This window comes from Hemiscyllium ocellatum, chromosome 25 (assembly GCF_020745735.1).
Source record: "Hemiscyllium ocellatum isolate sHemOce1 chromosome 25, sHemOce1.pat.X.cur, whole genome shotgun sequence".
Lineage (NCBI taxonomy): Eukaryota > Metazoa > Chordata > Chondrichthyes > Orectolobiformes > Hemiscylliidae > Hemiscyllium > Hemiscyllium ocellatum.
Genome location: NC_083425.1, coordinates 26,997,892 through 27,024,795, shown reverse-complemented (window position 1 = coordinate 27,024,795; position 26,904 = coordinate 26,997,892). Strand labels below are relative to the sequence as shown.

The window sequence follows — 26,904 nt, the reverse complement described above, 5'->3', positions numbered from 1 at the left end:
TTGCACATATAAGAATTCATCTTTTCAAACTGGGGTCTGAAGCATATCTTCAGGGTTTCTGTAAGGTGACTGGAAGGTGGTCCAGTGCCAAGGAATCCCATCTCTGGAACATCAACAATGGCATCAATGCCCACTATCGCCACCATGCTCTAATAGCCAGGGGTCCAGGCTCTGTGCCTGTTGCTGCTGCCAGGGGTACGGGCTCTGTGCCTGTTGCTGCTGTCAGTGGTCTGGGCTCTGTACCTGCTGTCAGGGGTGCGAATTCTCTGTCTACTGCTGCTGTCAGGGGTGCGGGCTCTGTGCCCGCTGCTGCTGTCAGGGGTCTGGGCTCTGCCTGCTGCCACCAGAGGACTGGGCTCTGTGCCAGCTACCAGGGGTGCAGGCTTCTGTGCCTGCAACTGCAGCCAGGGGTGCGGGCTTCCATGCCTGCCGCTGCTGTCACCAGGGGTGCGTGCTTCCATGCCTGCCGCTGCTGTCACCAGGGGTGCGGGCTCCATGCCTGCCGCTGCTGTCACCAGGGGTGCGGGCTCCGTGCCTGCCGCTGCTGTCACCAGGGGTGCGGGCTCCGTGCCTGTCGCTGCTGCTAGGGGTCCGGGCTGTGTGCCTGCTGTCACCAGGGTTGCAGGCTCTGTGACTGCCGTCACTGCCAGGGTTGCAGGCTCTGTTCCTGCCACTGCTATCACCAGAGGTGCGGGCTCTGTACTTGCCGCTGCTGCCAGGGGTCTGGGCTCTGTACTTGCCGCTGCTGCCAGGGGTCTGGGCTCTGTACTTGCCGCTGCTGCCAGGGGTCTGGGCTCTGTACTTGCCGCTGCTGCCAGGGGTCTGGGCTCTGTACTTGCCGCTGCTGCCAGGGGTCTGGGCTCTGTACTTGCTGCTGCTGCCAGGGTTGCGGGCTCTGTGCCTGCTGCTGCCAGGGTTGCGGGCTCTGTGCCTGCTGCTGCTGCCAGGGTTGCGGGCTCTGTGCCTGCTGTCACCAAGGTTGCGGGCTCTGACTGCCGCTGCTGTCGCCAGGGGTGCGGGCTCGGTGCCTGCCGCTGCTGTCGCCAGGGGTGCGGGCTCGGTGCCTGCCGCTGCTGTCGCCAGGGGTGCGGGCTCGGTGCCTGCCGCTGCTGTCGCCAGGGGTGCGGGCTCGGTGCCTGCCGCTGCTGTCGCCAGGGGTGCGGGCTCGGTGCCTGCCGCTGCTGTCGCCAGGGGTGCGGGCTCGGTGCCTGCCGCTGCTGTCGCCAGGGGTGCGGGCTCGGTGCCTGCCGCTGCTGTCGCCAGGGGTGCGGGCTCGGTGCCTGCCGCTGCTGTCGCCAGGGGTGTGGGCTCGGTGCCTGCCGCTGCTGTCGCCAGGGGTGCGGGCTCGGTGCCTGCCGCTGCTGCCAGGGCTCCGGGCTCTGTGCCTGCAGCTGCTGTCGCCAGGGGTGCGGGCTCGGTGCCTGCCGCTGCTGCCAGGGCTCCGGGCTCTGTGCCTGCAGCTGCTGTCAGGAGTGTGGGCTCTGTGCCTCCTGCTGCTGCCGCCAGAGGTGCGGGCTCTGTGCCTGCTATCACCAGGGGTGCGGGCTCTGTGCCTGCCGCTGCTGTCAGGGGTGTGGGCTCTGTGCCTCCTGCTGCTGGCGCCAGAGGTGCGGGCTCTGTGCCTGCCTGCCGCTGCCAAGTGTCAGGGCTCTTTGCCTGCCTGCCGCTGCCAGGGGTCTGGGCTCTTTGCCTGCCTGCCGCTGCCAGGGGTCTGGGGTCTGGGCTGTGTGCCTGCCGCTGCTGTCATAGGTTTTGTGGTAGCCTATGGCAGTCTTTTGGCCCAGCATATCCTCAGTGTGAACTTCTGGCCTTGAGGTGATTCCAGAGTGGTCTCCCAGCCTTGACTTACACCCCAGCATGGTCTGGAGTCAAGACCCAGCACGGGCTGGGGACCAGTGTGGTCAGGTTTGCAAGACTGTTGATCAGAAGTTTTTATTTCTCTATTTTATAATTTATTCATATGATTTGTAATGTTGGACTTATTATTTCTTTGTTTTTCTATGTTTTTTTCCCCCTAAGAACTTGTACTGAAGAATCCATATTTAGGTACCTTTTACCTAAGAGAGGGTCATAAGTGGTGACTTGTAAACGTTCCACTGTACTCATTTGAGTATATATGACAATAAGGCTAATTCAATTCAATAAATTCCTTTCTTCGCTGGTGAATGATGCTTGCCTGTAGAAAATGAAAGATTAGAGAAGGCACAGTTCTAAATGTGGACTTTACGTGTGACCTATGTGCAAACATTACCACACAAGTGTAGGGAAGGACACGCAATTTTGAACCTGGCTTCAGTGGTGGGAGGGGGGACATGGGACAAATCCCCACAGTGCGAAGAGAAGAGAAGGAGAGCCCAGGGTGTGGGTGGGGATGAAAATATTTAAGCAACACAATGAATGTAGCATTGAATTTCTGCATCTCATCCTAAAAAATGTGGAACAAGGAAACTGCCTATATAGAATTTTTAACTTCATCAAAATATCCTTTTAAGCATTTCAGTTTTATGGCCAACAAACGTGGTAATCACTTTGTGCTCAACAAGTGCAGCAAACATAGATAAATGATTAGTTAATCTGCTTTGGCAGTTGTATTTAAGGGATCAGTGTTAGCCAGGACAGAACTCCACTGTTCCTTTAGCAGTCGTGCATGGGATATTTTGCACTCACTTAAAAGACAAGTAAAACTGTAGTCTGATTTCTTTTTCAAACAGGAACCATTTTTGATCTTTTTGTCCTTTATAAATTTTTATCTTTCTCCACCATCCTTGAACAAGCTCATCTTTCCTGGAACACCATTTGAGAAACCGTCAAGTCAGATTTCTGCCCTTACCACATTACCAAAATAGATCTGATCAAAGCTTATTAAACAAAAGAGGGAAAAAAAAAGACAAGTAAAGCTATATAAATTACAGTTTATAAAGATTTTATCACCAACAGCAAAAAGAACAATTCAGTCTTTTTTTTTACAGTAATATTCTTTCTAGATTCTCAATCCCAGTGAAGTATCACTTTTATTTTTAACACTGTACTTTCTAACCTAACTGACTCTCTCTTTCCATTTTTGATGGCCTCAAGGCTTCCTCCCAACTCAATAGGCCCAAATTTCTTTTCAGTTTTGACAACTTGAAAACTTCTTCCCAAATTCTCTCAACAAAGAGTTCTCGAGCTAAAACCCTTTTTAGTAAGGTGAAATTATTCTTCTGAAGTGGAAAACAAATTGCTGACAGTCTGTTTCTCTGTGTATCGCATACGAGTTCCATTTTGTAAACATTTCATAAATTAACACCACAGCTATTCTGCTGGGCATTGAAATCACACACTTTCTTGGAAATGATGTATTTACTTCAGTGTTCCAAATGACTTTCTGATCGCGTTTAGTTTTCAATGAAAACTAACGTGTGTTTACTTCTACTTTAAAAATGTAGATTCCTAAATGATGAGAATATTTTGCTCCTTTATCACACTTTTAAGACGTTCCCTCAATCCTACCTGTTCCACCAAATTTTGATCATGTGGCATATCAAATTTTAGTTCATAACTATCCTAAAACAAAATCACCTCGGGACATTTTATATTAAAGGCCCTACATAAATTAAACAGGTTGTTCGTAAAGTAACAAACTTCTCAATGATTTATTATTTCAGTAATGCACTGAAGTGTCAACTCGCATGATATGATGAAATTCTGGAGCAAAGCTTTAATTCAAGACCTTCTGACGTGAGAGATGAGAGGATGCCACTGCATCAACTTATAATGGAACACTAACTTTCTGTCTCAAAGATCAAGTATTATGTGCAAAGAACCAGTTCCCAGTCCTTGTCAAATTTGCTGGTGTTTATTCTGTTGCTGCACGTCTCAGTGCGGGGTGGGGAGTTGGAAGCTGCGTAGCAGTTGTACGTAGAATAATCTTGGTACTGAATCATCAATAGGATTGTAACTTAAATTATTATAGAACCTTGATTTCCAAAAGGTTTCAATGAAAAATATTAATACAGAGAAATGAAAGAAAAACAAGTTGACTACTTTTACACTGGATTCAGATTATTCTGACTGTAGTGCGAACATTGCTTTTGTGTGTTAAAGTAGGTCAGATTCTCATTGATCCACTTTAATACGGCATTATGCAAGCAGTAATTGGTTTGGTCTCTCCCAGATTTATGTGAATTTCAGTCCTGCCTTGTTGTTTTAGTACTTAACATTTAACACATTTTAAGACAGAACAATATATTAACAGTATTACTGTTAAAGACAGTAAGTAGTTTTACTAACAATATTTAATAATTTTATGATTGTAAAGCTAAAATTCACAAAGACTGATTTCCCAAGAGTGCATTTTATTGTATGTAGCAGTTAGATAAACAGCTTAGTTGTTTGCTCTTCTCCTGAATCTCTGCACAGTGCACAAGGTATTTGAAATGACGAAGTGGTCTCCCTGAGATTGATTTTTTTTTTCTTTTTGCTGGTACAATTGCAACATTTAAGAGGCATTTGGATGGGTATGTGAATAGGAAGGGTTTGGAGGGATATGGGCCGGTGCTGGCAGGTGGGACTAGATTGGGTTGAGATATCTGGTCAGCGTGGACGGGTTGGACCAAAGGGTCTGTTTCCATGCTGTACATCTCTGACTCTCTGACCTGGTAAGTAGCTCATCCACACAGATCATACCTATATAGGATCTAGGTTCTCTGGGTTTTGATTTCTTAACCTATCTCTTTTGAAACAGCAACAGGAATGAAGCACTGAGCTTCACGCCCTTCAAACTAATGTTTCAATTATTGATTGCTAACTGGAAACCTGTGTTCAGAGTGCTCATGTATGGATGTCAAGTGAGATACTTGTGATGACCAGCACCTATGGAACCATAAGGGAGCAGGGGATTTGGTAAGGGAAGGAGACTAACTACATTAAACATTACTTAGTAGAAATGGCATGTGAATACCTGTCAACTTTACAGAAATGTCAGATGGAAGAAGATAAATCCATATATCTGAGTCAGAAATTAAGGATTCAAGCCTCAGGGAGACAATACTGATAATTCAAAGCAATATTGAGGGAGTACAGTAGTACTGTTGGAGGTCCCACTTTCAGATAAAATGTTTAAAACTAGGCCCTGTAAGGCACACAGTATCGTGAAATAAAACAGAAATGCTAGAGACACTGAGCAGATCTGGCAACATCTGTGGAGATAGAAACAGAGATAATGCTTCAAATCCAATAAGACATTTCTTCAAAACTGTGGAGAGAGGAAGCTGGGAAATTGATGCTGCTTATGTTGTAGGAAGGTTGAATGGAGGAGTAAGTGGAGCAGTTGGGAGTGAGCCCTGAAACAAAAGGCAAAGGAACTACGAGTGGTAATGGAGAAGAAATGTAGATGAAGAGGGGATGCTACTGGTGATTGTTAATGGCAGAAAATAGATCAGCTCTGCTGGGAGCAAACACAAGCAAACAAGTTACTTTGTGGGAGGAGAAATCAAAATGGATGACACACTACATGGTCTGAAGTTGTTGAACTCAATGTTGAGTCCTCAAGGCTTGAAAGTTTCGAAATGAAACATTTGGTGCTTTCCTCCAGCTTATGTTGGGCTTTGCTGGAACACTGCAGTGTGTCGATAACTTAAATGCTAGCATGAGAGCATCTCCTCTCTGCCAAAACTAACATTGTCACCATGGACATACATCACCTATGATTTGAGAGTGCCTGCTGTTTTATTGTGGGCTGTCGATCTCTTCAATTTTTCATACAAGGCCTAATCTTGAATGTTTGCAAAGGCAAAACTCTCTTATATTGTACCGGACTAGCCAAACAAATGCAGTGGCTTCAAGAGCAGGTTTGAAGCGGGGAACGCTGCGGTGAATAACTTGCCTCATGATTCCACAAAACCTGGTCGAGCACAAGTCAGGAGTGCAGTGGACTACTCTCGACTTACCTAGATTAGTGAAGCTACAAGAAGCTCAACACCAGTCAGGTCAAAGCAGACCACATTAATAAATATCCACTTTATCCATCACTGATGTTCAGTGGTAGCTGTGTGTACTGTTTTCTTGGGTCAAAATACTGGAACTCCCTCTCTATTGGCATTATAGGTCTACCGACCAAATATGGACTGCAGCAGTTCAATAAGGCAGCTCACCACCACCTTCTGAAGGGCAACTAGAGATCGGCAATAAATTTGACTTACCAGGGAAAAACCACAGTGGCCAGGTTTCTCGCATTGAAACTGGCTCTGTGGCTCAGAAGGGAAGGGGGGAGAATAGGAGAGTGATAGTGATAGGAGATTCAATCATGAGAGGAACAGACAGGAGATTCTGTAGTGCCAAGCAAGATTCGCGGATGGGTTTGTTGGCTCCTGGGTACCAGGGCCAGGGAATTCTTGAAGTGAGTCTACAGGATTCTTAAGGGGAAGGGAGGGCAGCCAAAAGTTGTGGTACACATCGGTACAAATGACATAGGTAGGGAAAGGGAGGAGGATCTAAAAATAGAATTTAGCGAATTAGTTTGGAAACTAGAACGCAGAATGAACAGAGTAGTAATCTCAGGATTGCTACCACTGCCGCGGGCTAGTGAGACGAGGAATAGAGCGAGAGCAGATGAACACATGGCTGCAGGGCTGGTATAGGAGGGAAGGCTTCAGGTATGTGGATCATTGGGATACCTTCTGGGGAAGTTGGTATCTGTACAAGAAGGACGGGTTGCTCCCGAACTAGAGGGGCACCAATATCCTGGGCGGGAGGTTTGCTAGAGCTCTTTGGGTGGGTTTAATCTACATTGGCAGGAGGTTGGGAACCTGATCTACATATCAGATGGAGTAGGGAGTGAACAGTCAGATACAGCGTGCAGAGAGTCTGTGAGAAGGAATAGGCACTTGATAGGGCAAAAGTATAGTCAGTGTGATGGGTTGAAGTGACTATTTTAATGTATCAGGAATAAGGATAATGAACTCCGAGCATGGATCAGGACTTGGAACTATGATGTTTTGGCCATTAAGGGGACTTGGATAATTCAGGGGCTGGAATGGTTGTTGGATTTCCAGGGTTTAGATAATTCAAAAGGAATGGGGTGAGGAGGTAAAAGCGGTGGAGGAGTGGCATTGTTAATCAGGGATAGTGGCACAACTGCAGAAAGGGAGATCATTGAGAAGGGTTTGTCTACGGAGTCAGTATGGGTGGAAGTCAGAAACAGGAAAGGAGCAGTCATTTTATTGGGAGTTTTCTATGGTCCCCCCAATAATAACAGAGACATGGAGGAGCAGATTGGGATCAGATTTTGGAAAGGTGCAAAAGTAATAGGGTTGTTGTTATGGGTGACTTTAACTTTCACAATATTGATTGGAACCTACTTAATTCAAATAGGTTGGATGGAGCAATCTTTGCCAAATGTGTCCAGGAAGGATTCCTTTTGCAATATGTAGATAGGCTGACTACAGTGGAGGCCAAATTGGATTTGGTACTTGGCAGCGAACTATGCCAGATCTCTCTGTGGGAGAGCATTTTGGTGATAATGATCATGACTCCCTGACCTTTACTGTATTCAGAGAATGCTAGGAGTAGATGTTATGGGAAAGTATTTAACTAGGGGAGGGGGAATTACAATCCTATTAGGCAGGAACTGGATGAGGAAGTGGAAGGGTGAGTTACTAAGTTTGCCGATGATCTGCAGGTTGGTGGAGTTGTGGATAGTATGGACGGCTGTTGTAGGTTGCAACAGGGCATTGACAGGATGCAGAACTGGGCTGATAGGTGGTAGATGGAATTCAACCTGGAAAACTGAAGTGATTCACTTTGGAAAGGTGAATGTGATTGCAGAATACAGGGTTAAAGGCAGGATTCTTGGCAGTGTGCAGGAACAGAGGGATCCATGTCTACAGATCCTTCAAAGTTGCCACCCAAGTTGATAAGGTGGCTTTCATTAGCACAGGGATTGAATTTAAGAGCCACGAGGTTATGTTGCAGCTCCATAGAGCCCTGGTTAGACCACACTTATAATATTGTGTGCAGTTCTGGTCGCCTCATTATAGGAAGGATGTGGAAACTTTAGAGAGGGTGCAGAGCAGACTTACCAGGATGTTGTCTGGACTGGAGGGCATGTCTAATGAAGAAAGATTGAGAGAGCGAAGGCTTTTCTCATTGGAGTGAAGAAGGATGAGAGGTAACTTGATAGAGGTGTACAAGATGTTGAGAGGCATAGATAAAGTGAACAGCCAGAGACTTTTTCTCAGGACAGAAATGGCTATCATAAGGGGTCATAATTCTAAGGTAATTGGAGGAATGTTATATCAAAGGTAGGTTCTTTACACAGAGATTGGTTGGTGTGTGGAATGCACTGCAGGCAGTTGTAGTAGAGTCAGATTCATTCGGGACTTTTAAGCGACTCTTGGATGGGCACATGGAAGATAGTACAGTGAAGGGTGTGTCAGTTAGTCTGATCTTTGAGTAGGATAAAAGGCCAGCACAACACTGGGGGCTGAAGGGCCTATACTGTTCTCTAACGCTGACCCAACGAGTGACATTCATATCCCATGAATGAATTTTTTAAAAAATTCAGGTCTGGTCAGTCAAATACTCTATCTTTCAAATATGTTGAAGGAAATATGTTAAGCACTTTCCATAGTTACCTTTCAAAAGGCCACCAATAATAAAGTGATGCAACACTGGATCAACTGTACCACCTTGGCCTTCTACAAAACAAAGGCCATCATAACTGCGAAACCAATTATGATGGATCAGGCACTGCATCAGCATAGCTGAAAAGCATCTTCTCTGCCATGTCCTGTTCTTTGTGCTCTCAGATGGCCAGGGTTCCAGGGGAGGACAAAGAAAATGCTCAAACTCTCCTTGAAGTGCAACAACATTGACATTAGTGACTGGAAGGAACTTGCAACGAAACTTTAAAAATGACAATAATTTGTCCAAGTTCTGTTCTGCTTTGAGTCAAGTTTCCTTAATAGTGAGACAGAGCATTGCAGCAAAAATAAGTAGTAAACTTATTTCTGTGCTCTAAATCCCACATCTTGTGGTATATCCTGTTCCATATACTCAAAGATCTGCAGTTTGGGAATCAGCTATTCAGTCACATGAAGGCTCATAGCTGAAAAATGTGTTGCTGGAAAAGTGCAGCAGGTCAGGCAGCATCTAAGGAGCAGGAGAATCGACATTTCGGGCATAAGCCCTTCTTCAGGACTTATGCCCGAAACTTCGATTCTCCTGCTCCTTGGATGCTACCTGACCTGCTGCACTTTTCCAGCAACACGTTTTTCAGCTCTGATCTCCAGCATCTGCAGTCCTCACTTTCTCCTACATGAAGGCTCATGGCAAACTTGCAACTGAATAGATCAAGGGACAGCTAATGACAACTAGCTAATGTGTGTGGGAGGTGCCGGGTGTTTGGATGGGATGTTAATCTGTGGGTTCACGAGGTCAACTTTACAATAATTTCTTCTCATAGTGCCCTGACTAACACCTAGCCCTCAACTAAATTTGCCAACACCAGATTAGGTTGTTATGGGTTTTAGTTGTTATTAATGGGATGCTGTATCAAACACAGATCAAGGTTTATTTAGCAAAAACAATCCATGCCATTAATTTGTAAGTAGAGTTCCTTGGGACATTTCTAAAAGAATTTTACCTAATCTTAAACCTATAATTTTTTCACTCTGATTTAGTCTTGCATAGTAAATCAACACCTAGAAACTAAGTTAAACGTCATTCAGGAATTAGCTTTCTTTGAAGTTAATTTTTAAAGATGTCATTCGCGTCATTGATGTCAAACATGGACCTGAAAAACCTTGTTGAAAATTCTATCAAATATATTGGTTTCAAATTTTCAAAGTCTGCACTATTTTATTTTTACCCAGTATTTATGAATTTCTCCTCATACTACAGTTGTTTTGCAGTGATGGGCTGGAGTGGTAAGACTTTAATGGCTTAAACATATGATTTCTCTTCTCTTTTAGTCCTGAAAGCCTCATAACAGCTCCTGCTTCCCTAACACGTGCATAAACTATCTTAATCATTGTGGTAACTTTAAGCTGATTGGTTTTTGAAGACAGGTATCTTCCATTTTCTCACAGACATACTGCCAAAATGTCATGCTTCAGTGCTCCTGGATATGGATATGCCAGCAGTGCATATCAAGATGCTCTGCAGTGAGTTGGAGAGTTTACCATAAGTGTTCCTGACCTATTCAGGACTGTGGGAACACAAAATCCTGGCCAGTAATGCCTGCTGTTTTCATTAATGTGTCTGCTGCGAAACTGTAATTTTAAAATGCCACAGGTCTAAAACCAGAGGGTGGTGAATCTGTGGAACTCATTATGGCAGAAGGCTGTGGTGGCCAAGTCATTTGAATGTTTTTAAAACAAAAATAGATGGGTTCTTGATTAGCAAGGAGATCCAGGTTTATAGGAAGAAGACAGGAGAATGGAGTTGAGAAATATATCAGCTAGATCAAATAGTTTGACTTGATTTATTATTGCCACATACTGAGAAACAGTGAAAAGTATTGCATGCTCATCATACCCTGATGCACTTACGTAAGGTAATTGAACAGAATGCTGAATATAGTGTTACAGTTACAGAGAAGGCACAGAGAATGATCACTCTCATATATGCGAGGTCCATTCATAGGTCTGGTCATAGCAGAGAGGAAGTTATTCTTGAATCTGTTGGGATATGTTTTCAAACCTTTGTAACTTCTTCCTGGTGGAAAAGAGTATAACCAGGATGGCAGGGATTTTTGATTATGTTGATTGCTTTCCCTAGGCAGTGATAAGTGTAGACTGAGTCGATAGAAGGTAGGTTGGTTTTTGTGAAGGACTGGGCTGCATTCACAACTCTGTAATTTCTTGCAATCTAGGGCAGACCAGTTGCCATACCAAGTTGTGATGCATACAGATAGGATGTTTTCAATGGCGCATCTATAAAAATGTAGGCATGCCAAATTTCCTTAGCCTTCTGAGGAAGTAGAGTTGTTAGTATGTTTTCTGGACCGTAGCATCATCATGGATGGACCAGGGTAGATTGGTGATGTCTACTCCCAGGAGCTTACATTTCTCAACCACCTCCACCTCAGCACCATTGATGCAGACAGGGGCATGATTTCCACTCTGCTTCCTGAAGTTGATGACCAGCTGCTTCATTTTGCTGACATTAGGGGAGAGATTGTTGTCTTTATACCACACTACTATGCTCTCTATCTCTTTCCTGTACTCTGTGCCATCATTGTTAGAGATCCAACCTACTACAGTGGTGTCATCAGCAAATTTGTAATCGAGTTAGAGCTGAATTTGCCATACAGTCATGAGTCTGTAAGGAGTATAATAAAGGGCTGAGTATGCAGCCTTGCAGGGTACCGGTGTTGGGGATTATTGTGGAGTTGGTATTGCCACTTATCCTTACTGTTTGCAGTCTAAGTCAGGAAGTCGAGGATTTAATTGAGAGGGGAGCAGAATCCTAGGTCTCAGAGTCTGGAAATGTACTTTTATTAGAACAATGGGCTGAATGGCCTAATTCTGTTCCTATAAACTTATGATTTTATTGTCTAAGATGATGTATAAACAGAAGAGAAAAAGCATATTATCATAGCCATTCTTGTAAGCTTATTTAGTTTTCCTTCACACACTGTGACTTGAATTTCATGCATGTCCCCTAAAGTTTTATTGACGTCTGGCACATTGGTTCAGTTTAATTAATGCTACAAGTGTATACAGAGGAACCTCAATTATCCGGCATTCAAATATCCAATTTTTGGATTATCTGGACAAGATCCCGATGCTTGGCTAAACTGTGTTATCCAGCATTCAATTATCTGAACAAAATACTCCCTGCCCGTGTTGTTCGGATAATCGAGGTTCCTCTGTATATAGAAACCTATCGAGCCTAACTAAGCAAAGTAAAAGTAGCACACATATGAGAATGTATTCAGGAATGCATGCTCTCTATGCACAGTCAATAATTAGTGATCTTGACTGCATTAAATAAACACAGGACCACATTATACAATTATTCCCTCCTTGAGAATCCATGCTGAATTCTATCAGCACTTCCTGTTCCAAGTTATATATGGGATTTATAAGACGGTTAGGTTTTTGGACTGTGAAATTTATGGTAAAAATGAGGGAAGTCATGTGACTTAATCTGAAGTCTGACAACAAACCTGAATAAGAAACTGTTCAAGATTAAAATATTGCTTTGTTTTACTGGAAAGAATATATTAGGGACTTATGCTTGGACGTAATGCCAGTAGCATTTATGCTGATGATAATTGGAGTATTAGTCTCCAAAGTCCAAGAGGGTGTTATGAATGTCAGATTGTAGGCAGTTTAATGTATGCAAATAGCATCTTGTATATTAGTTCTTAAACTTTTCTATAGGGGACTCCTTCAAGTTTCAACATACATCTACAGACTCCCACACCAGAAATTACTATTGTACATCCAGCTACCAGGTGACCTACCTTGAATGTCAGATATCTAAAGTACATAAAACAGTAATTTTAATAGATATTTTTCAGTGAAGTAAAAGTGCATATTTGATATTTTTACTGCACTGTTGACAACCTAAGGTCATCCTAATACATTTTACTATTTAAATATTTTCTATGCATAATAATCGTTATAATGTTGGAAATACAACAACCAAATCTCTAATTGATAATTTAGACAGATGATTAGATCATCAACTTTGTGCAGTGTTTCTTAATTAACTGCTTTCCATCTCACATATTGAGGTGGCATAGTGATAATGTCAATGGAGTAGTAATCCAGAAATCCAGGCAAATTCTCTGGGACATGTTACAGCTAATAAAATTTAAATTCAGTGAATAACTTTTTGGAGTTAAATGCTAATTTCAGTGATGGCAACCATGAAATTATTATTTATTATTGTAAAACAAACCCCACTATTGGAGTATTGTGTGCAATTCTGGTCTCTTTCCTATCGGAAGGATGTTGTGGGACTTGAAAGGGTGCAGAAAAGATTTGCAAGGATGTTGCCAGTGTTTGAGGATTTTAGCTACAGAGAGAGGCTGAATAGACTGGGGCTGTTTTTCCCTGGAGTGTCGGAGGCTGAACCTATGCCCTCTAGATCTGGCCTCCACCCCCCCATCCCCAGGAAAAGACCTTGTCTGTTTATCTTATCCATGCCCCTCATGATTTTATAAACCTCCATAAGGTCACCCCTCAGCCTCCAACACTCCAGGGAAAACAGCCCTAGTCTATTCAATCTCTCCCTAAAGCTCAAATCGTCCAACCCTGCAACATCCTTGTAAATCTTTTCTGAATCCATTGAAGTTTCACAGCATCCTTCCAGTGGGAAAGAGACCAGAACTGCACGCAATATTCCAAAAATGGCCTTACCAATATTCTGTACAACTGCAATGTGACCTCCCAACTCCTTTTACTCAATACTATGACTAATAGAGGAAAGCATACTAATTGCCTCCTTCACTAACTTATTTACCTGCGAGTCTTCTTTCAAGGAACTATGAACCTGCACTCCAAGGTCTCTTTGTTCAGGAACAGTCCCCAGAACCTTGGCATTAAGTGTATAAGTCCTGCTCTGATTTGCTTTTCCAAATTGCAGCATCTCACATTTATCTAAATTAAATTCCATCTGCCATTTCTCAACCCATTGGCCCATCTGATCAACATCCTGGTGTAATCTGAGGTAACCTCCTTCACTGTCCACTACATCTCCAATTTTGGTGTCCTCTGCAAACTTACTAACTATACCTCCTATGTTCACATCCAAATCATTTATATAAACTATGAAAAGCAATGGACCCAGCACTGATCCTTGTGGTACACCACTGGTCAGAGGCCTCCAGTCTGAAAAGCAACTCTCCACCACCACCCTCTGTCTTCTACCTTTTGAGCCAGTTCTGTATCCAAATGGCTAGTTCTCCCTGTATTCCATGAGGTCTAATCTTGCTAACCAGTCTGCCATGGGGAATCTTGTTGAACGCCTTACTGAAGTCCATACAGATCATGTCTACTGGTCTGCCCTCATCAATCGTCTTTGTTACTTCTTCAAAAAAACTGAATCAAATTCGTGAGTCATGACCTTTCATGCACAAAGTCATTCTGCTTATCCCTAATCAGTCGTTGCCTTTCTTTCCAGATTCCTTCCAACAACTTGCCCACCACGGATGTCAGGCTCACTGGTCTATAGTTCCCTGGCTTGTCCTTACCACCTTTCTTAAATAGTGGCACCATGTTAGCCACCCTCCAGTCTTCCGACACCTCACCTATCGATGATAGAAATATCTCAGCAAGGGGCGCAGCAATCACTTCCCTAGCTTCAAACAGAGTTTAGGGTACACCTGATCAGGTCCTGGGGATTTAACCAGATTTATCCAGACATTCAGCACTTCCTCCTCTGTAATATGACATTTTTCAAGATGTCACCATCTATTTCCCCACATTCTATACCTCCCATTTCCTTCTCCACAGTAAATACTGATGCAAAATACTCACTTAGTATCTTCCCCCATCTCCTGCGGCTCCACACAAAGGCCGCCTTGCTGATCTTTGAGGGGCCCTATTCTCTCCCTAGTTACTCTTTTGTCCTTAATGTATTTATAAAAACCCTTTGGATTCTCCTTAACCCTATTTGCCAAAGCTATCTCATGTCCCCATTTTGCCCTCCTGACTTCCCTAAGTTTACTCCTACTGCCTTTTATACAGAGGAACTGCAATTACTCAAATGAGATGGGCATGCACTATTTCATTTGGATAATTGATTATTTGTTTAGTTGATTTCCTCTGGGACTCGGAGTTTTCTGTGAAGTCTGCTCCCTGTTCGGGAGACTAGACAGCAGCACCTGGCATCCCAACATGTCCCCCAAACACCCCCCCCCCCCCCCCCCCCCCCCCCAATCTGCTGCCACCTTGAATCCCTGTCCACCACCCCAACCCCATCTGCTCCCACCCTGCGCCCCGACCCGTGCCCCCAATCCTGTCCGCTCCTGCCTGCCCCCCAACCCTGCCTGCCCACCCCCAAAGCTACCTGACCCCTCCAACCGCCCCCATCCCTGCCCACTCGACGCCCATCCACCCCCATCCTCTGTCCGTCACCCGTGCATGTCCCAGCCGACCTGCCTCCTGGCCGAACACCCCTCTTCTCTCTCTTCCCGCCCCCCCCCCCCCCCCCCCCCCCCCCCCCCCCAAAGCCCCTGGCAGCCAGACTGTGTACCAACAGTAAGACTGCTGCTGCCTTTGTGGGATAAGTCTCCAAATAAGGCACACAACTTTCTACTGCAACTTTTTGACAGTTTCCACCACCTCTGCCCTGTACAGGACAATGTTGGAGAGATTATCTGGGGAAGGGGAGGGGTTTTACAGTACACTCCAGGGGAAGAGTGGGGGAAGAGAGGGGGCAGGAGGTCAGTCATTTGGAGACGGTGCCTGGACTTTTCAGAACTATTCTCAGCAGCATTTCAGTGAGCCAAGTTAGTTTTTAATCATTGTACCTGTAAACAAAAGACACGATCAGGGTTGAAACAGTTCATTGACGTAACGTCTCTATCGAGACCTCAAGATCTCCTTCGGATAATCCGAAATTCAGATAATTGATATGCTGATAATCGAGGTTCCTCTGTACTCTTCTAAGGATTCACTAAATCTCTCCTGTCTAGTCTTGTCATATGCTTCCTTCTTTTTCTTAACCAAAACCTCAATTTCTCTTGTCATCGAGCATTCCCTACACCTACCAGCCTTTCCACTTACCCTAACAGGAATATATTGTCTCTGCACTCACGTTATCACATTTCTGAAGGCATCCCATTTTAACTTGTGAACATCTGCCCCCAATCATCTTTTGAAATATCTTGCCTCATACTGTCAAAGTTAGCTTTCCTCCAATTTCGAACTTCAACTTTTAGATCTGGTCTATTCTTTTCCATCACTGTTTTAAAGCTAATAGGATTATAGTCACTGGCCTCAAAGTGCTCCCCCACTGAACTCAATCAGCCCTTCTAACTTCATGATAACATTTTTTCATAAATAGTTTGAGTAGTTCCAATTCTCTGTCGGTGAGATTTATATTGTCTGTGCTATTGTAGTTTCAAGATATTGTTATCCCTTTCAGAAATGTTGGTATTTAAAATTTCTACAACAGGTGTTTATTTTACATCTATTATGTAGGGTCATATGCTGTGGATTGTATTGTTTATCCCAGATAAGTGCCACACCAATTCTTCTCAAATGTTTGATCATTTGTCACTGCAATAGTTTCGAGGCTCCTCTGTGGAACCATTCATTCAGCCTTTTAGAGAAGTAAAACATAGTATTGGAATTGTACGGAGTGTGTAAACCCATATACTTATGATTATCAGGCTGTCTTCTGAATTCAGTACTACTGGTCACTCCTTTAAATGGATACATTGCCAGGAATTGTGTCATACAATGCCCTTCTTAAAGCACTGCTTGGATAACCCAGGCTCAAAAATAAGGCATAATGTCGGTCCGCTTCTGTTTGAAGTATGCAGCGCTACCCACCATTCTGAATAAGGACAAATTATTGCTTTACCCACATCTGAAGCAGGTATCAATCTCATGATGTATTCAAGTAATTGGTTTAATATGGTTAAAATTCTTGCTCCACAATTAGTTTTTCCTGATGCACCCACCCCATTGCAGATGATTAACCATGTTAAAGTGTCTTTGTGGATCTCTGGAACCAACCCAAAACACCCTTCTTTACTCTTGCTCCTGGTTCAACCCAGCAATTCCCAACACAAGTCAAAGAGCCCTGGAGTAAGTTCTTCTGACGCTCACTAAGTGGCCCTGAACAACCCCTCCTGAAAATTGAGATCCTCAAGACCTACAACTTTTATCGTATAGTGACATGTTCCCCTTCTAAATTTGAATAATTTTGGACAAAATGTCTCTGGAAAATTCTCCAGAAAAGAGGCAAAAACCTTAGAGAGACTATAAAAGTGAGTTTTTAAAAACTATTTACATACATGCATGTTGTTGTTTTTCAGGTATGTAGTTCAATCAATATAAATCCCCTCCCTGATGGTGGGTATTGTCAGGCAATTTAACTTCAGGGAGGTGGTGATAGGTGACAGTTCAATACATGCTTTATCCATACCAAAACCTCACAAAGTGGCTGTACTCTTATAAATGATCATCATTCAAGGAGTTTTTACAGGTAGCAATGGGGAAATGTCGAAGTCTTTGCTGTCTGTAGTCAATATGTTTTGAATGTGTTGATGTTTCTAAACCCATGAATGTGTCATCCATTTAATAGTCAGCAGCCAACTTCAGTGGGCTTAAATCAAGATTGCGATCTGAAAACTTCTCAACTTGCACGCTTCAGAACAATTCACAAGAATAAGAATAAAGGGGTAAAACAAAATTTATACTGTATGAGAGGAGTGCTGATTGGTTGGCAGGTAGCCATTGCCATGTAGAATGCAACATTAACTTGATTTTATATATCAAACCAGTCAACGTGCCATTATTGAAAATTGTGAATGTGCAAGAGACCAAAATTAGAAGGAGTCTAAGATCTCATTGGGGTTTGTAGGATTGGAGGATATTTCCGAGATGGTACGGCTGAGATATGAGAGGATTTGAAAACAAGGGTGACATTTTTAAATTAGAAGAGTTCCTGAATCATAAGCTACTGTAGATCAGTGAACGTAGAAGTGATAGTTGAACAGAACTTGTGTGAATTAGGATTACAGCAGCAAAACTAATTTTGGGTGAGCTGTAGTTTGAAAGCTGGCCAGGACAGCATGAAATAGTCAAGTCGTGATGGCTACAATGTTTGAAACAAAATTTGATAATTTGTGTCTATGTTGATTGTAATAAGCAAAATAATTAAATGCATGTATCTGAATTGAAGTTAAAATACTTTTTCTTTTATTTGGCGTTTGACTTTATATCATCCGTACTGAAGATTAACCAAAGAGTCATTCAGCACAGAAACGGACCCTTTGGTCCAACAAGCCCATCCCAACTGTAAACCAGTCCCACCTGCCTGCACTTGGCCCATATCCCTCCAAACATTTCTTATTCATGTACTCGTCCAAATGTCTTTTAAATGTTATAACTATATCTGAATCTACGACGTCCTCTGAAATTTTATTCCAATGTCCAGATTACAGAGGAGGAAGTGCTGGATGTCTTGAAACTGTTAAAGGTGGATAAATCCCCAGGACCTGATCAGATGTACCAGAGAACTCTGTGGGAAGCTAGAGAAGTAATTGCTGGGTCTCTTGCTCAGATATTTGTATCATTGATAGTCACAGGTGAGGTGCCGGAAGACTGGAGGTTGGCAAATGTGGTGCCACTATTTAAGAAGGGCGGTAAGGACAAGCCAGGGAACTATAGACTGGTGAGCCTGACCTCAGTAATGGGCAAGTTGTTGGAGGGAATCCTGAGGGACAGGATGCACATGTATTTGGAAAGGCAAGGACTGATTCGGGATAGTCACTATGGCTTTGTGCATGGGAAATCATGTCTCGCACACTTGATTGAGTTTTTTGAAGAAATAACAAAGAAGATTGATGAGGGCAGAGCAGTAGATGTGATCTATATGGACTTCAGTAAGGCGTTCGACAAGGTTCCCCATGGGAGACTGATTAGCAAGGTTAGATCTCATGGAACACAGGGAGAACTAGCCATTTTGACACAGGACTGGCTCAAAGGTAGAAGACTGAGGATGGTAGTGGAGAGTTGTTTTTCAGACTGGAGGCCTGTGACCAGTGGAGTGCTACAAGGATCGGTGCTGGGTCCTCTACTTTTTGTCATTTATTTAAACGATTTGGATGTGAGCACAAGAGGTACAGTGAGTAAGTTTGCAGATGACACCCAAATTGGAGGTGTAGTGGACAGCGAAGAGGGTTACCTCAGATTACAACAGGATCTGGACCAGATGGACCAATGGGCTGAGAAGTGGCAAATGGAGTTTAATTCAGATAAATGCTAAGTGGTGCATTTTGGGAAAGCCAATCTTAGAATGACTTATACACTTAATGGTAAGGTCCTAGGGAGTGTTGCTGAACAAAGAGACCTTGGAGTGCAGGTTAATAGCTCCATGTAAGTGGAGTCACAGGTAGATAGGATAGTGAAGAAGGCGTTTGGTATGCTTTCCTTTATAGGTCAGAGTCTGGAGTACAGGAGTTGGGCGGTCATGTTGCAGCTGTACAGGACATTGGTTAGGCCACTGTTGGAATATTGCGTGCAGTTTTGGTCTCCTTCCTATCGGAAAGATGTTGTGAAACTTGAAAGGGTTCAGAAAAGATTTACAAGGATGTTGCCAGGGTTGGAGGATTTGAGCCATAGGGAGAGACTGAACAGGCTGAGGCTGTTTTCCATGGAGCGTCAGAGCCTGAGGGGTGACCTTATCGAGGTTTACAAAATTATGAGGGGCATGGATAGGATAAATAGACCAAGTCTTTTCCCTGGGGTCGGGAAGTCCAGAACTAGAGGGCATAGCTTTAGGGTGAGAGGGGAAAGATATAAAAGAGACCGAAGGGGCAACTTTTTCACGCAGAGGGTGGTGCATGTATTTGGTGGGGTATATGAGTTGGAAGGCTTTTGGAGGGATATGGGCCAGGTGCTGGCAGGTGGGACTAGATTGGGTTGGGATATCTGGTCGGCATGGACAGGTTGGACCAAAGGGTCTGTTTCCATGCTGTACTCTAAACTACAGAGGAAAACAAAAATTGCCCCAAGTCTTTTTTTCAAAAATCTCTTTTTCTCCTCTCTCTTTTTCTCTTTCTTTTTTTAATCTCTCCCTCTCTCTCTCTTTTTCTCTCTCTTGAAATCCCCCACCCAAAGGAAAAGACACTTACCATTCACCTTGTCTGTACCCCTCATGATTTTATAAACCTCAATAACGTCATCTCTCAACCTGCTAAGCTCAAGTGAATAAAGTCCCAGTCTCTTCCTATAACTCAAACTGTCTATTCCCGGCAACATCCTGGTAAATCTCTTCTGAACCCTCTCCAGTTTAATAATATCCTCCCTATAAAAGGACAACCAGAACTGTACACAGTCCTCCAGAAGAGGTCTCACCAAGGTCTTGTACAACGTCCACATAACATCCCAACTCCTACACTCAAAGGTCTGAGCAATGAAGGAAAGTGTGCTAAACACCTTCTTAACCACCTATCCAAATGTGATGCAAACTTCAAAGATTTATGTACCTGAACCCCTAGGTGTCTCTGTTCTACAGTGCTACCAAATCCCTACTTTTAGTTGTGTAAGTCCTTGTTTGTTTTACCAAAATGCATTTCCTTTATATATCGGTACTTTATATACATTAAATGCAAATGTTGCTGAGAATGTCATTACATGATGTCCAAATCTATGAGTACTATTTTAAGAGTCAACACTGAGTCCTAATAACCTTTTCTCAGTTAAGACAAGTTTGGAGAACATTGTATTCCTTCCTTTTGAAATTTTTCTGAAGAAGCTGTCTTCACTGTCCCTTGGTCATTTGTTCCAATATCACAAACAAGGGGGTCTAGTCTAATGAATCACTCTAGACTGCTCAAATGGATTTGATTAAGTTAAATCTGATGCAGTCCTCAGGTACATTGAACATGAATAATTCATGTTCAAGTTTCGGAGCCTGAAACCGCTTGTTTTTTGATCCACTATGTCAGTTCTGAAATCAAACCCCAATTTTATGGTTCTAATAGTTCATGTGTTTGATTTTCATTTCACAATTTAAACTTTTGAATCATTCTGCTATTGAATTTTTTGAAAAGTATTTTATATGAACTGCATGCCTTTAAAGGATTGCACTTCTAACCATTTGACATATTTTAATATTATGTGGCATTGGTGTAAACTGCAAAGAAGAAGCCATTACTTCAATCGAACATAGGATTGATGTGTTCATATTCTCTATTGAAACAGGTTTGAGAAATTCAGAAATGTTCCATTTTCTATGAATCTACAACCCAAAATTAACTTCACATCTTGTATTAATTGATGCCCATTTAACGGCATTCTTTAGGGAAGAAATTTGCAAGGGTTTTTTTCTCGTGAATGTTGAGCTATGAATTGTAACAGGCTGGGAAAACTTTTAACTGTGGTTTTTTTTCCTATAGGAACATGCTATGTTCATGAACAAGAGAATTTTCAACACTAATGAGCATATTGTTCAAAATTTTTAAAAATTAATTTATAGGGTGCGGACATTGCTGGCTAGGCCAGCATTTATTACCCATCCCTTGCCTAAAGGACATTAGAGAACTAAATGGGTTTTTCTGATTATCAACCGTGGTTTCATGGTGGCCATGAGACTCTTATTACAGATTTTTATTAAGTTCAATTTCCGTTCTCTGGCATGGTAGTTTTTGAAGCCAGGTCCCCAAAACATCACCTGATCTCTGGTTTAACAGTCTAGCAATAATAGCATCAAACCATCGCATTCCCCTCAAAATAAAGAAACATTTTTATTTTAGTAACTGCCTTTTTTTTAAATTAAAAGCTCTAATATTTCTTTAGACATTGTGAATTGGATCGTTTTGCTCGTGAGAGAGATACAAAACTTGCTACTGTAAGGGAATTACATTCAGAACAGATTAGAGAGCTGGAAAACAATATACGTGAACTGCAAATGAGTTTGGAGACTGTTGAAATGGAGAAACGACGAATGGAATGGAGCCATGCAGATGCTACAAAGGAGAAAGATGATGCTATTGAGAAGTAAGTGTCTGTTCCATTCCTTGAAGTAGTCAATCTCTTATGTTATTTCACTAAATACAATATTCATGTTTGAAAGTATAGGCTGTTGTGAGAATAATTGGATCCAGTTGTGGAATATGGGTTGGGGAAGGTTTAGGATGGAAGGAGTTAAGAGCAAGAGAATGAAGATGGTGATAGGGAACAACTGGAAGAAAGCATGCAAGAAAGAAGAATGGATGAGGTGGAGTGGGAAAGGTGGAATGCTGGGAGATCAGAGACCGGGAAATGATCTCTTCAGAGAAAGTCAACCAGGAATTTCTGTCTCCCCACAGCCTGAAATTTTATGTTTGGTTCTATTAGAAGGAATGAAAATGTTTAAGCTCCAACTATTATAATTTCTTCAATGCGAGGCACTAAACTTGAAGATGTAACATTCTTAATCTTAATTAAAAGTTTATCACAGCACCACCTACAGGTCTAATTTTATGACAAGCAAGATAATGGGTTTTTTCCATCGAGCAATATTGACTGAGTGTTTTAAGTGAAAAGCACACCACATATGTTGAAGTTAATATGTAACTATGATCTTTGTTGCACAATGATAGTTAAGATCAGGTTGCATATTTTGGCAAATGCATGGTTAGAGGATAAGAGAAATAGAGAGAGGAAAAGCTATAATCTACAAGTTGCTTTGCACAATATGTCACAGACTACCCAATTCCTGCTTCATTTCCCCTCTTAGAATTACACATCTTTTCAACTGCATTTCTATCTGCAGCAATCCCATTCTACTGATTGTATGTGTTCTCCCCTAGTTTTCCATTCCTCAATCTCTCAACCCCTGTTCATTTCAATTCATTTTTCTCAGCTCCAGTGCCTTTATAATCCTGTGATCATTCAACATTTTTCATAAATGGGAGTTGAAGCCATGTACGTATATCACTTTAAAGATTCGCCAAAAAATTAAAGTTCCAAATTTGGTGCTACAAAGTGCAGGCAGCAAGCAGAAATGAACCAGGCAGATCCTGGAGTACCAGGATCAAGATCAACAAAATACCAATTTAAAGCGTTATGTTGGATATGCTTAAATTAAACTCTGTAAAAAGCAAGATAATTTTCAGCTAATATTTATCAGATGAAATATTTGAAATATAGAACTAGTCTTTGCTCTCTTAACCACAGCTGTGTCCTTTCGTGTGACCTAGCAAGGATTGTAATGCCAATTACATTTCCTAATACAGTAAAAATACATTTAATGGGTATTCTAAAAAAAGGAACATCAGTTTAAATAGAACTGTTGCCCAGACATAGTTCTGTTCAATGTTCATTGTACTGAAAATGCCTGATAGGAATGATTGGTAAAGAATGGGCATTTTTTGTTTGCAGGAGAGTTTTAGTTGGATTCTTTTATGTAATATGTACTTTAGTGTTCTTTCAACAAACATTTCTCATATCTTCATTGCATCTGTGCAACATTGCATTTTTTGACAGATACAGAATTGTTTGATCTCTTTCCTTCAACAGTTTGTTAAAATTGTTGAATTATGCCTATTTATTTATATACACAATGCATCTTGGGTGCTATTATATTATTTGCACAATAAGTAATTTCTTATTGCCTTTGCCTTTGCATGCTGATCAGTAACCAAGAGCCTTCAAGCTTATTGTCCACATCATCCCTTTTCTCCTATCTTCAAAGTTCTCCTTCTATCTAAACTTTTGCTTTAGGTTTCTAACCTTTTCTCCATCTTTTCATTCGGAACTGCCAGCAGTCTCAATATAACTGCACCTCTCCTGGATTCTAACTTTCTCCCTCTAAACATGCCACACCCTATTCTCTCGGATCTCCCTGTAACTTCTTAAATTAAATCTGCTGTCAAAGATGTTAGTTGGAGTACCTACTTCTATATATGGTTTCAGATGTGGGATTCTAATTCTTTTACCCTCCTTTGAACTCCACAGGTCCTTGACCTCTCCCACAGCCTCCCAAATCAGTCCACCAACCACGAGTAGCCCATTTCTACCTTCTTCCAAAGATCCTCGAACATGATCATTCTGGTAGATTCATCTTTTTAACCTGTTCTTGTCTCTCAGAACGGATTTCTTTTTAAACCTTTTTCTCCTTCCACCCTTTGCTCAGCCTCCTCCAACTCATGGATTTAAATACTTTCTTGCCATTTGAATGGTTTCCGTTTCTTTGTCACCAGTTTCCTTGTCAAAGTGACCGGCTGTGATAGTGGAGATTTAAATCTGCAATCATTACACACTGCTGCAAAAGGATGTATATTTTGACTTCCCCTGACAATCCTGCACTGAATGGGTACTGTTTCTGAAGGAGCCAGGATAAGAATTCACAACTAGGAATATGAAAGTCAGTCCCAATGGGAAAAATAGGGACAGAGTGGCATTCTGATACAGTCTGTGAAAATTGCCACATCCAGAATAGCCAGGCCATTTACTTGATTCTTTGCCCTCATTCCAGGAGCTTCTGTCAAAGATTGGAATGAATCTATATTGTCAGTTGTGAAAATCACTTTTTTTTTCCATTTTAAGACTTTCTAATATTCTTCCCTAAAGAATGCCATTAAATGCTAACCAGCAACTCCTGCTGGAAATGCTTATGGAAGCTCTATAAATATTATGTGCCCTGTCATGCCTTGTTCAGTATTAACCATTATTTATACAAGAACATTGATCTTATTGTTGGGTTGATATTTTACTTTGAGAACTATTCTTAGCCATTTTTGTTTGAAGTCCATTCTTAAGCATTTCCAGCAGGAGTTGCTGGTTAGCAGAAGTAGTTTACAAACTATGGGCTGACATCAATTTGAAGTGTCAATCTTAGCGTTTTCATTGAGGGCTTCTCTCTGTGGGCTATGTTCTCCGAGCGCTTACCTCATTACTTTTGCACCATTTAAATGGTGCCCCCAACTTGTCCAATCTTCCCTCGCACCAGAGGTTAGAAGTATTCACCACTGTAGGGACCTCCCAGGACTCCTAGCACAGGTGCCATTTTTAAATCCCAGCCATGCTGTTGATCAAGCATTGTCGGCTAGAAATTGCCCTTCACTGCTTGGTGTGATGGAAGACAAAAGAAATGTTTCATGGGGCACATTAGTAGCATGGCTGACACTTCATTGCAATTATAAGTATGCATTCATAAATATATTGCTATTTAGGAAAAGATACATGGTATAATAACTCAGGATACCTGCCTGGAAAAGACCATTGTTTATTGTTGAGCACCAAAATAGAGGCAGTGCTGGTGGCCTATATATGCTAGTGCCAGCCCAGGAGCAACAGTTTTGCAGACCCATCCCTGGGTCTGCTTTATAATGGGCCCAGATGATGAGGTCTAGCTGGGCACCCTCACACTTAACCATCTGCACAAAGAGATTAATTAGAGAATTCCCCAAGGGCCTTTGTTGGGGCTATAACACATTGGTTACTCATCTTTAACCTCATTCTAACTTAGAATCCTGTCTCATAGAAGTACTACTCTTATCCCGATGTCCTACGTAACTTTCTCATTATTCAATGTGAGACTGTTGAATATTGAAAAGTGTTCATATGGCTGAAAATCTTCACTTTCATTCAGCAAAAGTGAAAACAAAGAAACCAATGTTGCATTTGCTTCTAGGAACAGACACACTTCTTACCTGTCTAGCAGCAACAGGTTTACAGTTAATGAGTGTTCACTGCACGCAGCTTTCAACTGTTAGAACCAGGTGCCAGCTGAGACTTGTCTGGATTGTTGTGCCTGAGACTACAGCTATGTCATTCTGTAGGTGATGTTCCTCCTGCTGAGTATCCTTATTTTTCTCTTTGGTGTTACTGCTGCCACTCTCCTAGCGCTCTAGGGTCGATCACATCTGTTCTTTGCCTGTTCAGTTTTACAGAGCACAGTATGCTGGAATTATGCAGCACACTTTATCAGGGGTTTACTGCAAAGCCCCAGCGGAATCACATCTTAACCAGGCATGTTGTCCTCTTCACAACAGCCCTGGTGGAAAGTGGCTACATATATAGTATTAATACATGCATAATCCTTTGATTAATGCAGAATGTAACAGTCATCAGTCATTGTTGCAGATGGCTGGCCTTGTCTCCCAATAATACTTCTTGTAAGGCATCTGACCCTTGAAGCAAAGCAGGAACATGACTGTTCTCAAGGATGTAGGCATCACGGCAACTCTGAGGGTACCTGGTGCAGACTTCAAAGATGTGGTATTGATAATCACAGATTATTTGTGTAATGATTGTAATGAGGTCAGCCAGGTGGATTTCATAGAATGTGAGTTCACAAATTGGGGCTTTTAAGCTGGTCATTCACGTAGTCCAGGCTGACATCCTGTTCCCTGTGATAGCTGGCTCTGAGAGAGCAGGATCAGTATCGAGGACACTGTAAATAAAGGATGACTTGGTGAAGGGTTACTGACCTCTATGGAGTAGAGAAAAGCATGCATGTTTGAAGAAATTCACTCTCATAAATCATCTTTGAGTTGGAGCATTTTTCACATGATGCTATTATTTAGGAAGCTTGACTCTGTTGATCCTGCTGTTAAAGACAGGGCCCAGTATGTGGAAAGAATGTGTTATCTTTTCTGGACAAATGACATTGCGGCAGATGAAAAGTAACGAGTAATTCTCTTGAGAGTTTGTGGACCTGTAGATTTTCCAGTTACTTGGAGTTTAATTTTCAGCGAGGCACCAGACACTAAAACCTTTCGCGAGTTGACTGATTTAATTAAGGAATATTATGACCCCAAGCCACCTCTAATTCTTACATGCTATCAGTTTTACTTAGTAATTCAAAAATTAGAAGATTCCATATTGGGATTTTTGACAAGGTTAAGACAACTGGCAGAGGCATGTGTCTTTGGTTTAACCCTTAATGAGATGCTCAGAGATCTTTTGGTATGTGAGATTAATGATGCAACCATGTAAAATTGCCTACTAGATGAAGCCCAAGTGGATGTTAAACAGCACTATAACTGGCTTTGTCATTGGAAAAGGCAGCAAGTGGAGCCTATGAGTTGCAGGGTATTCTGATGGAAGTGGACATCCTCATCAGTCTGACTGAGCTTGGAGAACACCATTTGAGTGCAGGCAATTGCAAAGCCTCATGCAGGACATATCCTGAACAGAGGGTCTCTAGGTCAGCCCACAGCAAAACCCCAAAACAAAGCCAAATCTCGGCCAAACAGTTAAAAGTTTTTTCAGGATCCAGACTGGCAAACCATTCTAATTGCTG

The 26,904-nt window shown here is 42.3% G+C and overlaps 1 protein-coding gene across 10 annotated transcripts in view; it reads left to right on the top strand.

Annotated features, from left to right (window-relative positions):
- ccdc57 (coiled-coil domain containing 57) overlaps window positions 1–26,904 on the top strand; it is a 176,995-nt gene that overhangs the window by 64,202 nt on the left and 85,889 nt on the right. For 8 of the 10 annotated variants that reach the window (XM_060844955.1, XM_060844956.1, XM_060844959.1 and 5 more), the window contains one exon: window positions 21,471–21,671. The exons of the other annotated variants lie outside the window; for them this stretch is intronic. In XM_060844955.1, coding sequence (XP_060700938.1) covers window positions 21,471–21,671 — 201 coding nt within the window. The remainder of the gene's footprint in view (window positions 1–21,470; window positions 21,672–26,904) is intronic. 10 annotated transcript variants of the gene reach the window in all.